This window comes from Etheostoma cragini, chromosome 18 (assembly GCF_013103735.1).
Source record: "Etheostoma cragini isolate CJK2018 chromosome 18, CSU_Ecrag_1.0, whole genome shotgun sequence".
NCBI lineage: Eukaryota > Metazoa > Chordata > Actinopteri > Perciformes > Percidae > Etheostoma > Etheostoma cragini.
This window is the reverse complement of record NC_048424.1, coordinates 2,331,856-2,343,652: the sequence shown is the minus strand read 5'-3', so window position 1 is coordinate 2,343,652 and position 11,797 is coordinate 2,331,856. Positions and strand designations below refer to the sequence as shown.

The following is an 11,797-nucleotide window of genomic DNA, read 5'->3' as shown; positions in this document are numbered from 1 at the left end:
CACACACACACACACACACACACACACACTCAGTATTTGTAATCTGCTTTTCTGGTATGAACTTCTTCATGTGAATGAATTCCTTCATCAGCTACAAAACGAGCAACCATTAATAATGTGTTAAGCAGCATTATTATTCATCTCATGAGTCACACTACACACTAGATGTTGGTACAAAATCAATAAAGCTTGACTTCCTGTTCCCCGGCTCAGTAGCCTCTTAATATCATTAAGGAGACGTTTTCAAAGGGTTTTATCAGCCATGTGTTTTTCTCTTCTTTTTTTTTGTTCTTCTTTGTTTCCCTGAGTCAGTTCTGTTGTGTCTCCTAGGTCTTACAGCCTGTAGATGATGTCCTCAGACCCCGTTTACACGGACATGGTTGTTGTTACACGCAAACAGAGAATTTGCCTCTGAAAACCTCCTTCTAAAACCTCCGGCCAGATTTTGGAAATCTTCGTTTGCATGTAAACTGAGACAGACGGAGGTTTAGGCCGCCGAGGAAGAGCAGAAGATAAGAGAGAGAAAGTGATTCCTTGCTGGGATTCTGATTGGCTAACGTGGGCTTGAGCTTCTCGTCACCTCCAGGTTTGGCGTGCTCTTGACGGCGTTCATACACGGCTACGTGTAACCGAACACTGCTCTGAAAACTGACAGCTGTGCACGATGTTATGTTTAAAAACAAAGAGGTTGACCTGTCTGTTTAGGAAAATGGCCGCCCAGTGTAAACGTAGCCTCATTGAAACCCCAGATTTCGCGGGCAGATTTATTGATTTTCATGACATTGATATCTCCACAGTGGCTGAGTGGATTTGTGTCATTCCTGGGTTCAACAGTAAAGTGTTGCCCGATGGCCCGGGTCTCGGGTGTCATTGTATCGTGAATCATTTGATTTGTGCCGTCGGCCAATCAAGAATAGAGTTGCTCCTTGATGCTTTTGACGTTTTGCTCCGACCTATTTTTTTTAACACTTTTGTCACTTTTAAGCTTTAGTGACTTTTTTTTTCAACAATTTTTTTGACGTTTTTGTTTACTTTTGTGACACTTTGACATTTTTTTCCTCTAAAGTTTGACCTTTTTTGTGTGTTTTTTTTTTTCTCTGCATTTTCCTTGGTAACAGTAGTATTGGACCCAGTAAAACTGGACCTTGGGCACATAGATTTATTTATTTTTTTAATTCTTTCCCGGACAAGTGAAAAAGAAAGTAAAGGTCCATTTGCCTTTGTTCTCTTGCAGTTTGGACTGCGAGAGTAGCCTTTACCAATCTCTTATCACCGCCCTGGGAACAGAGGGATGACCTCACAGGGGGCGTGTCCTCACTGGAAAACAACAGCATTGGTCGGTCATTCAAATACATGACCCTTATGTTGTCCTGACTAATGACAGCTTTATTAGTCTTCATGATAGAAAAGATTTGTGACCTATCCTGCAGCTTACAGCCTACTGATGTTCTACTCATTGAAACCTACAGACTCAGATTGGCAGGGCACTTTCATTGATATCCCCAAAGTGGCTGAATGGAGTTTTTATCTTTCAAACTGCATTTAAAACGTCCATTTCCCTTTTTAGTTCTTCTGCAATGTGGACTGTGAAGACAGCCTTTACCAATCTCTTACAACAGGCACCCTGGGAACAGGGGGGGTGGTGAAGATGGTGAAGACATGGGAGTATTTATAATTTGACTAAAATAAGTGTTGTTAAACTTATTTACGTCAAATTTTTTGACGAATAACTTTTTTAAAACTTACACACATCATTTGTGAAAATGCACGGCACAATTCAAACCGGACCAAAAAAATAAATTATTTCTCCATTGACTCCCATTGATTTGATTTTTTTTTTTTTTTTTCGAAAGATAGGTCCCATGGAAGGAAGTAGCTTTGCCTCATTATACATATGTGACCTCAGTACCCGGAAATGTAACCCAACAAAAATATAAACGCAATACTTGTTGCCCAAAAGTTAAAAATAAAACATCTTAGACTTTTTCTTTGCACACAAAAGGCTTTTTTCTCTCTCGTTCTGTTACTTTGGGAGTACGTCTCCTTCCAGCTGACAGGTGTTGCATATCAAGAGGCTGATTATTGGGACAGCCCGACGCACACCTGTGTACTAATCATGCTGTTTAATCAGCATGTTGACGTGCCACACCTGTCAGGTGGATCGCCGTGTGCACAAAAGGTTCCTGATCCTGGGAGGAAAACACTGAAGTGTTGCGTGTTATACTTGCATACATTTACACACCCATGCTGAAGTTGATTAAAAAGAGGAATGAAAAACAATTTTGGGGGAAATTGATCTTAATGCCTTAATCCTAATGTTGTCCTTGGGTTAAATTGACACATTTTCCTACATCAATGTTTTTTGTAATTCTCCAAAATAACATGATTGATTCCAAAAAACGCTCTTTGGCAAGTGTTGCAAACGTCTCCGGGAAAAATAGAATACGAAAAGAAGTTTATATGTCATCTTGACACAAATACATTAAATAAATGACAGTTTGTGTTCTTTTTTAAATTGAATTTCACTTAAAACAATAACATGGACTTTATTATCTCAGAAAAGGCAATTAAGATATAAAAATAGATAAATGGAAATATGTGCAAACAAATGTAAAAACACAAAACTGTAACGCTATTATTTCATTTTATCACACACACACACACACACACACACACACACACACACACACCGTGAAGCGATTTAAAATGTGGCCTATCCTCTTGACTGCCTCTTCCAGCTCTCTGTCACCATGGAAACCCAAACTCTTATCACAATTGGATACATGAAATGAACAGCACTCACACATAGTGGGACAAGTTACAGGAGCGGACACACTGGGTAAATAAAGCAGAATGAAGAACAAAACTGAGGTAGTTGTCCAGAGGCGTGTACGAGATTTGGGATGACGGAGGTAACTTCACATTCCACCCAGGGCTTTGTGTGTCGGGGCGGTGGGTCACTTGTTTCCGGGTGTACATCGCCATGGTAATTTATCCCAGAGCCCATCTGCCGAGAGCCTGTTCACATTTAGCCCCATTGTACTGAATTTGGTTGCAGTTCCACCAGAGTCCCACCAGGGGTGATCTAAGGCGGGTGCAAAATGAATGGGAGTCTATGGAGCTGGAAATCTCTGATTTATTGTAGTTTTTGCGAGTTCAACATGGATTATACTGTAGGTCGGAAGTTGAATGAATGAGTACTTATCACTAATGAATGCTGATTGGTCACTGATCACGAGTTACGACCTGAGATCACACCTGATGGCATCCAAAGCGGTGTCAGAGTAAATATTTCTGCATGTCCTTTAACACGTTAACAAACGTCTGTCTAGCGTGTGTTTTTACAGGGAGAGCCTAACCTGTCAGCAGAAGAAAAATTTAGAAAGATTAAAAAATGGAAGAAAATGGGAAAGGAAAAAGCAAAGAAAAGTGAGTGAATGCAGACAAGAAACGGAGGAAGGAAGCAGGGAGGGAAGTTGTAAACAGGAAGGAAGGAAGGAAGGAAGGAAGGAAGGAAGGAAGCGGGGAAACTGACACTATAAACCACAGAAATAAAGAAGAGGGGGAAATGTTGAAATATTTAAAAAAAAGATGGAATAAAAGAGTAGAGTAGAAAGGATGTTTGAAGAAAACAAGACGGAGTGTTTCATTCCTCCCCCAGCACTGAGCAGAAGGGCGGGGCTAGACACCATTTCAGTTGGTTTCCTCTTGAACTAAAGATGAAAATGTCAAACCACAAAACACATCAACGCAACACTTCCTGTTTGAACACAGGCTTAACCCCCCCCCCCCCCCCCCCCCCCCCCCCCCCCCCCCCCCCCCCCCCCCCCCCCCCCCCCCCCCCCCCCCCCCCCCCCCCCCCCCCACCGCTTCCTCTTTAAACAAAAACCTCCTCTCAGGTCCGTTGTAGTGAAATAATAAAACACACACACTTTGTTTCTCTGACAGTGTTGTTGCTTCACCTTTACACAAGATGACATCTCATATTACACTGCTTATTAGTTTGGAGATCGACAGTGTGTGTAAATGTGTCTGTGTGTGTGTAAATGTGTCTGTGTGTGTGTATGTGTGTGTCTCTGTGTGTGTAAATTTGTGTGTTACTGTCAGTTTGGCAAGGAGAGTTTTAACACAACAGTCAACAGCTAACTGCACTGCTCTGTGTGTGTGTGTGTGTGTGCGTTTGTTTGTTTGTGTGTGTGTGCGTGTGTGTGTGTGTGTGCGTGTGCGTGTGTGTCGTCTCTTCATTAACACCTCAACTCTGACGTGACACATTCGAAAACTCTGGAACATTCTGCGCTGCATTCATTAGCATAAATCTACACGGTAACGAGCAGAGAGGAGCTGGACTCGTGTTGAAGTCGAAATAAAACCACGTTTTGATGTGTTTGTGATGAATAATGAATCTGATTTAACTTAAAATGATGTGTTCATGTGAGATGTGTGCACTGAAAGCTGTTTCACATGTGATGGTACTGGTGTTTAGCAAGGATGATGACTGTGCATGTGTTCTACATGTCTGCATGAAGAGGAAGTATAAAAGACCAAAAAACTGACGTGGTGAAACATAGAAAGGGAGAAAGGAAGGAAGGAAGGAATGAGGGAGGGAGAGAGGAAGGAATGAGGAAAAGAGCTAGGAACGAAGCAGTAAGGGAGGAAGGGAGGAAGGAATGAGGTAGGGAGCTAGGAAGGAAGGAATAAGGGAGGGAGGAAGGAATGAGGACGGGAGCAAGGAAGGAAGGAAGGAAGGAAGGAAAAGGGATGAGACATGAAAAATGGAGGAATGGAGGAAATAAGCAAGATAGAAGGGAAAAAGAGGGAAAATGTAAAGGAATACAAACAGAAAACCGCAAAAAGCCACTAAAAGATGGAAAGAAAAGAGGGAAGAAAGACAAAGGAAGTAGCAAATGGGTAAAAAAAATCAACCAAGTAAAAAACAAAGAAAGGAAGAAAAAAGGGAAACTGTTACACAAACAAAGAAATGATAATCTACTGAAAGAAGTAAAGTAAAAGGAAGGAAATGTAGAAAGATAAAAAGATGGAGGAAGGCAGGAAGCACAGAAGAAAGAACAACAACGGAAGAAAGGAAGGAAGCAGGAAGGAAGGAAGTGGTGAAGGAAGGAAGTTGCCAGCCACTAAAAGCAGGAAAGAAGAAGAGAGAAAAGGCGTTGAACCTAAAAAAGATCCAGCGTGTAAACAACAAAGTGAGAAGAGTTTGAAATGTTGGAAAAACCAGCAGGACGTCTGAAACGTGTGTTCACACATGCACGCACACACACATGCACACATACATCACAGATGTACCCACATGTACTTGCACTTTCTCCGACACTCGGCTCACACACACACACACGTTTATTTCACCTTCTCCCAGCTGCAGATACTGTGAACACACACACACACACACACACTCCGATTTGCCACAGTATGTGTGTGTGTGTGTGTCTGAGAGGAAGTGAAACAACAGAAAGTCTGAATTGTGTCAGCCTGTGTGTGTGTGTGTGTGCGTGTGTGTGTGTAGCTGTGAAGGTCACTCCTGTTGAGAAGCGCTGACTCAAACACACACACACTTTGTCTGTTTTGTTCTCAGAAAAAGGAGACAGGAAGTGGTGTGTTTTACGTGTGAACTGCGTGGTGATGAACAGTCTAATTATATTTGGCTGAGAAGCAAAACGTCACCTAGATAACAACATAGGATCCAATACAACGTTGCATTCTTCATGTTAAACACACACACTTATTAATGTTGATCATTTAATGTTTTTTGTTTTGATTGCAGCTATTCTATAAGTGGATGAAAGTATGGACTTACACAAGATGACAGAGTTGTAGTTCAAGATGACAGAGTTGTTGTTAATGAGGATACAGAGTTGTAGTTCAAGATTACACAAGTTGTTGTGCATGATGAGAGTTGTAGTTCAAGATGACACAGAGCTGTAGTTCAAGATGACAGAGTTATAGCTCAAGATGAGAGTTGTACTTCAAGATGACACAGAGTTGTAGTTCAATATGACAGAGCTATAGCTTAAGGTGACCGAGTTGTAGTTCAAGATGACACAGAGTTGTAGTTCATGATGACCAAGAGTTGTTGTTAATGATGATACAGAGTTGTAGTTCAAGATTACACAAGTTGTTGTGCCTGATGACACAGAGCTGTAGTTCAAGATGAGAGTTGTAGTTCAAGATGACACAGAGTTGTAGTTCAAGATGACAGAGCTATAGCTTAAGGTGACCGAGTTGTAGTTCAAGATGACACAGAGTTGTAGTGCATGACACAAAGCTGTAGTTCAAGATGACACAGTGGTTTATGACACAGAGCTGAAATTCAAGATGACAGAGTTGTAGTTCATGATGACACAGAGTTGTTCATGATGACAGAGCTGTAGTTCAAGATGACAGAGTTGTAGTTCATGATGACACAGAGCTGTAGTTCAAGATGTCAGAGTTGTAGTTCATGACACGAGTTGTAGTTCAACATGACACAGAGCTGTAGTTCATGACACAGAGTTGTAGTTCATGAACAGCGGATGTTTTGGAGGTTTATCGCTGGAAAGTGACAATACCTTTAATTTCTCCCGTCTATGGTAAATGTTTTTCCACCGAGAGAGGTTAGCCGGCTGACTGCTCCTCTGCTGGAAAGCAACTCATGTTTGAGGAAGTCTGTACGAAACACACATTCACTTATTTAATGTCATTTATTACATTACAAAAAGAACAAAAAGGTTAGCAGCACGGTAAATACAAGCAGTATAAAAACCAAATAGTCAACTGTTTTTTTCCCGGGAGTCAGTCCTTCCTTGTTTTAGGTTTCGGGGCTGAAAAAGACAAAGTATAGCACGGTTAGAAAGAGGGAAAAAAGAAAGAAATGAGTCAAAGAAAACAAAAGAACAGTTAATAAAAGCAATGCAATGAAAAAAGAAACAAAGAAGATAAAAGTAAAAACATGATGTAGAAAGGATGAAAAGATGGTGTTATTAAACGGAGAGAAAAGTCACATAACAGTCAGGAATAAAAAGTCACAAATGAGACACAAAAAGTTCTCAAACGTAAGAGAAGAGGAGAAAGAAGAGGAGGAGAGACGGGGAATGATTGATAAAGGAGGAAAAGAAAAAAATATAGATAGCAAATGGTTAAAGAGTTTCTGATCACCGTTTGGATTCTCCTGTTTGTAGAATGTCTTCAGCATCTCTACAGCTTCTTCTGCTCTGTGACCTGAAACACACTACACACACACACACACACACACACACACACACACACACACACACACACACACACACACACACACACACACACACACACACACAGAGGCCAAAAGTATGTAGACATCCAAATGTGACAGTTGGACATCTTCTGCTTTAACAGCCTCCACTCTTCTCTGAAGGTTTTCCACAAACATCAACAAACACACAAATGGCAGCTAGACAAACAAACAAACACACAAATGGCAGCTAGACAAACAAACAAACAAACAAACACACAAAATAAGACACCGGGGACAAACGCACACCTTGAACGTGGTCCCAGTCTGAGGCAAGTTTGCAGAGGAAACGTCCAGAACGGAGCCGCAGCCTCCAAACCGCTCGTTCCTGCAGCCGTACACGACCACCGGGATGTCTGACAGCTGGTGAAGGAACAACAGCTAAAACACACGTACACGCATGCACGCACACACGCACACACAGGTTGGGCGAGGATACTGAGCAGGCGCAGGGCTGCACTACACATGATGCATGGCTCCACGGTGACGTACAGGACCGCTCGCTCGCACACGCTGCTCACATCCAGGTTGCTGTGGCAACACCAGTCCCGGAGCTGATCCAAGGCCACCATCTCAGCGTGGCGAGTAGCCTAACACACACACACACACACACACACACACACACACACACAGATATGATATGTATAATCTTTCAGCTGGATGAATATAATACCAAACTCCCTGTACATTTGCTTTAGGTTTTAACAATGAATGTATTTTCTAGATAAAATGTCTTCTATGTCGACATTGGTAGTCAAATATGAAGTTATTGTGGTGGGTTTGGTACCTTTACCTGCTTGTGTTTACCTTTACCAGCTTGTGTTTACCTTTACCAGCTTGTGTTTACCTTAACCTGCTTGTGTTTACCTTTACCAGCTTGTGTTTACCTTAACCTGCTTGTGTTTACCTTAACCTGCTTGTGTTTGAATGACAAACCAAAAAACAACAGTAACGTAATTTGATCTGTGCTGATCTGCATGTTTAGTAAACTGACGTAGCTGCTCCATCTCCATCACCAGAACAGGAAACCCACTGGAGACAGGACATGCTTTCATTTTTCCTACGTTTTTGGTCTCGTTGACTTCATTCCGCCCCTTGCCCACGACTTTGTCGTCGTAGACCATCAGACATCCGACCGGCACCTCTCCGTTCTCCAGAGCATCTTTGGCCTGCAGTGAAACAGTCGAAGCATGTCAACGTGCAGCAGCCACACAGCCAGGAAGATACACAGGGAGATAGTTCAAAGGAGAAAACCAACTCACGGAGCGCACGACACATCTATGAATAACTAGTTGATTAACTAACTTTACTGTAAGGGAACAATAGACTATGTTCCTTTGTTTATTTGTACTATATATATATTGTATATTTGTATATGTCTGTGTGCCTATGTGTATGTATGTATTTTGTTGGATCAGGGAGGCTCCAAAATCCTGGTTGCAGCTTTTGCCGTGGTCCTGCTACATGTCCTAATACATGTCCTGCTACGTCCTTCTGTCCCATGTAATTCCAGTTGGACTTGGGCTAAAAATGGGACTGAGTCCTCGGTCCAGGGTCCTCGTGTGAGGAGGGTTATTTATCCAATGTTTTGGATAAATAAGGTATCTCTATCTTTATTACTGCAACTGATTATTGTTATCAATTATTCTGCAAATAACCTTTTTTCATCCACTGCTTTTGTTTATTTCTTGCTTGTTTATTTTCATGTTCATTTACATTTATTTTCTGTCCTTTTTGTGTGTTGCACTCGTTATGTTTTGCATTGTTATAATGTTTATTACACATAATAATGTGACAGTTATTTGTATTTAGCAAATATTTGGAACTTTCCCATTAATGACTGAATGCTAAATCATAAAAAAAGACGGTAAATGAACAACTGACTAACCATGTCAAAGGCGCTGGACATCCACCTCTCAATTTCCTCATCACCCGGATAGAAACTCTTCGCCGAATCCGCTTTACGGCCCTCCTCTGTTCCCATGGCAATGCTGTCACTTAACTCTACTTAACAAAAGTCGTACTATTGGCGTTTGACGAGGCTTTGCAACTTATTCCTTAACTTTTTTGTCACAATTTAGCCAGCTGCGCTTCACTTGTCACGCACCTACAGTGGGGAAGATAATATTGGACGGACCAGTTTTAGACATGACCAATCAGCTCCCAGATATTGCTGCGCATCATCCTGACGGTCGTGCTGACGTTTTTGTTGCGTCAAGCTCCCTACTATTGGCCGAATGTATACCAACAATTAAGGGATTTTGCATGTAAAATAAAAGCTAAATTTCATGAAGTCTATTTCCAGCATTAAAACATGCCTCCAAGTTTTAGGAAGCTGTCCTAAATTTTTGGTATTAATTATGTATTAATTATTTCATTTATATATTCATATTCTGTATTTTGTAGTATGTGTGTACATGTAGCATGTAGTACGTTTTGTTTTTTACGATAAAGTCTGTAGGACCCACTCTGGTCTGAAGCTTTATTCTTACTTTATTTTGAAATCCTAAACCGGAACACATCCGGTTCGCGCTACCTACCTTAACTGACACACTTTGGAACCTTTGACAGTTAGCATGATAGCAAGGAGTTGCTAACTAGCATTAAGTCCTCAGATAACATGCCCGTAAACTAGTCAGCACAAAGGTAAAAGTACGGAGGGTTTTTGCAGCTGTAGTTTGTGAACCCCTCACGGTCCGACCATGTTTTCATCTGTCTGGAATTTTGTTAAACGCCACAAAAGGAAATTTATTGTCACTGGAGCTGTAGTTGGAGGTACGACTGGTGTTCATGTTAGCTTCTAAGCTAGCTAATAACTTCAGCAACACGCCGGACTGCACTGAAAAATCTTCATGTTTTATATTGTTTTACTTACCGGTACTAGTTAATGCTTTTAAAACTATGTTCAGAAAGCTTGTACGAATCGAGCAGTATGTGTTTGCAGTTCGGCATGTATATTATTTAATAAACAGCGTCATTTCCAACATAAAAGTAACGCTAACGGTTCTGAGACAACCAACCAGGTAACGTTACTTTCATTAATTATAAAAAAAAAACTAATGCTGCGTAATGTGTTGATTGTAATCGCGTGAAAATGCCTCCAATCCTGGTATTTAGTTAGTTATGTTGGATTTGAGACTTCGCAAAGAGCAAGACATCTTTAAATTGCCAGGAAATTGAATGAGGTTTTGCGTGACGTTCAATCCGTGCTTTAATGCTACATGTTAGCATATCCGGTCTGCACGGTATCAGGGAAATATGCTATGACGTTGTTTATATCGCCTTAATGATAATTGCTTAAATAAATAAACAGATCTTAAAGTGTAATTCTGCTGCTATTATATTCCTATTGTGCTTAAATGCAACAAGTTGCTTGTTGAATAAAATAAAAACAAAAAGGAATTTATTTCCGACATTATTTTATTAAACACATTGAGCTCGGAACACAAAAGGCACCATTTATAAAGTGTAGTTTCTTTCAAGTAACTCAAAAAATCACTTTCTTTTGTGATGTGTTGGTTTTGTGATGAAGATAAAAACGGATTTAATGTGCGGCCCTAATGTTATTAACTTATCGCTAAGCTCCTCAATGGTAGTTTATTAATTAATAAACTCATTTGCTAATAAGTATTAATTGTTGGTGACCCCCAGGAGTGTACTTTCTGGGTAGATATGCCCAGAAGAAGATCAGAGATATCCAGGAGAAGGAGGCCACCGAGTACATCGCTCAGGCCAGACGACAGTTCCACTTTGAAAGCAACCAGAGAACCTGCAACATGACCGGTGATGACTTCTGAATAATACTCCTTTAGCCCCCCCCAAAAACCCCAATGAGACTACATCTTTGTACTTTTTACGTGACTGTTCATACTGTTTGTGTGTTGCAGTGCTGTCCATGCTCCCTCCACTGAAAGAAGCCATCATCAGTCAACTAAATTCAGAAAGCCTCACTGCACTACTCAAGGCTAAGTGAGTACGATATTATTGAATTGAAATACTTTTAGAATCGCAATGAATGAAATCGCGATACATATTGAATCGTAGCCATGTAGGGTGAAAGAATCGAATCAGGACCAAAGCACATCGTCGCAGCCCTAATATTCATTATTCAACACAAATGTCCCACTGTGTCATTTTTAGATGTTTTTGAGTGCCAAACTTCTTACTTTACTGTTTTTAGGGACATAAAAAACGTGCAATAAAGTGCAATGGGACTCGTGCATGAAACAAAGTTGTGATCTCGCCTAGATCCCGACCGGTATGTCGGCCGGCCAATATTAGGCATTACCTGATCTATGGGTACCGGCGTTTATAATGGCCGATTTAAAAAAAGAAACAAAGTTTTTCAAAAATTAAATATTCAATCATCAGAATCATTTATAATGACAAATAAATGCTTCAGATAAATAAATATTAAAAACTAAACACGGACTGTCAGGCATGTTATGAGTGATGGTGTTGCATCGTCTGTCCACCAGAGGACGCTCTACAACGTCCCTGTTAGTGATGGTGTTACATAGTCTGTCCACCAGAGGACGC

The 11,797-nt window shown here is 40.9% G+C and overlaps 2 protein-coding genes across 2 annotated transcripts in view; one reads left to right on the top strand and one right to left on the bottom strand.

The window, feature by feature from the left end:
* Positions 1–6,694: 6,694 nt before the first annotated feature.
* On the bottom strand, positions 6,695–9,440 carry adat2 (adenosine deaminase tRNA specific 2). The gene is made up of 6 exons (XM_034899407.1): positions 9,147–9,440; positions 8,323–8,427; positions 7,698–7,848; positions 7,508–7,614; positions 7,147–7,219; positions 6,695–6,812 (listed from the first exon to the last, which is right to left on the bottom strand). The coding sequence occupies exons 1-6, from the start codon at positions 9,240–9,242 to the stop codon at positions 6,784–6,786; spliced, it is 561 nt and encodes a 186-aa protein (XP_034755298.1). The 5' UTR covers positions 9,243–9,440; the 3' UTR covers positions 6,695–6,783.
* Positions 9,441–9,791: 351 nt separating this feature from the next.
* pex3 (peroxisomal biogenesis factor 3) overlaps positions 9,792–11,797 on the top strand; it is a 9,141-nt gene continuing 7,135 nt past the window's right edge. Inside the window, exons 1-4 of the mRNA XM_034900767.1 lie at positions 9,792–10,033; positions 10,910–11,041; positions 11,146–11,227; positions 11,507–11,520. Coding sequence (XP_034756658.1) covers positions 9,961–10,033; positions 10,910–11,041; positions 11,146–11,227; positions 11,507–11,520 — 301 coding nt within the window. The 5' untranslated portion in view covers positions 9,792–9,960. The remainder of the gene's footprint in view (positions 10,034–10,909; positions 11,042–11,145; positions 11,228–11,506; positions 11,521–11,797) is intronic.

Excerpts from the sequence above, each read along its gene's own strand:
- adat2 (XM_034899407.1), bottom strand. The coding sequence starts at position 9,242 with ATGGGAACAGAGGAGGGCCGTAAAGCGGATTCGGCGAAGAGTTTCTAT. Across the intron at positions 7,849-8,322 it reads AAGTCAACGAGACCAAAAAC|GCTACTCGCCACGCTGAGAT; the intron begins GTAGGAAAAATG and ends TGTGTGTGTTAG. Across the intron at positions 7,615-7,697 it reads TGCAGCCCTGCGCCTGCTCA|ACATCCCGGTGGTCGTGTAC; the intron begins GTATCCTCGCCC and ends ACCAGCTGTCAG.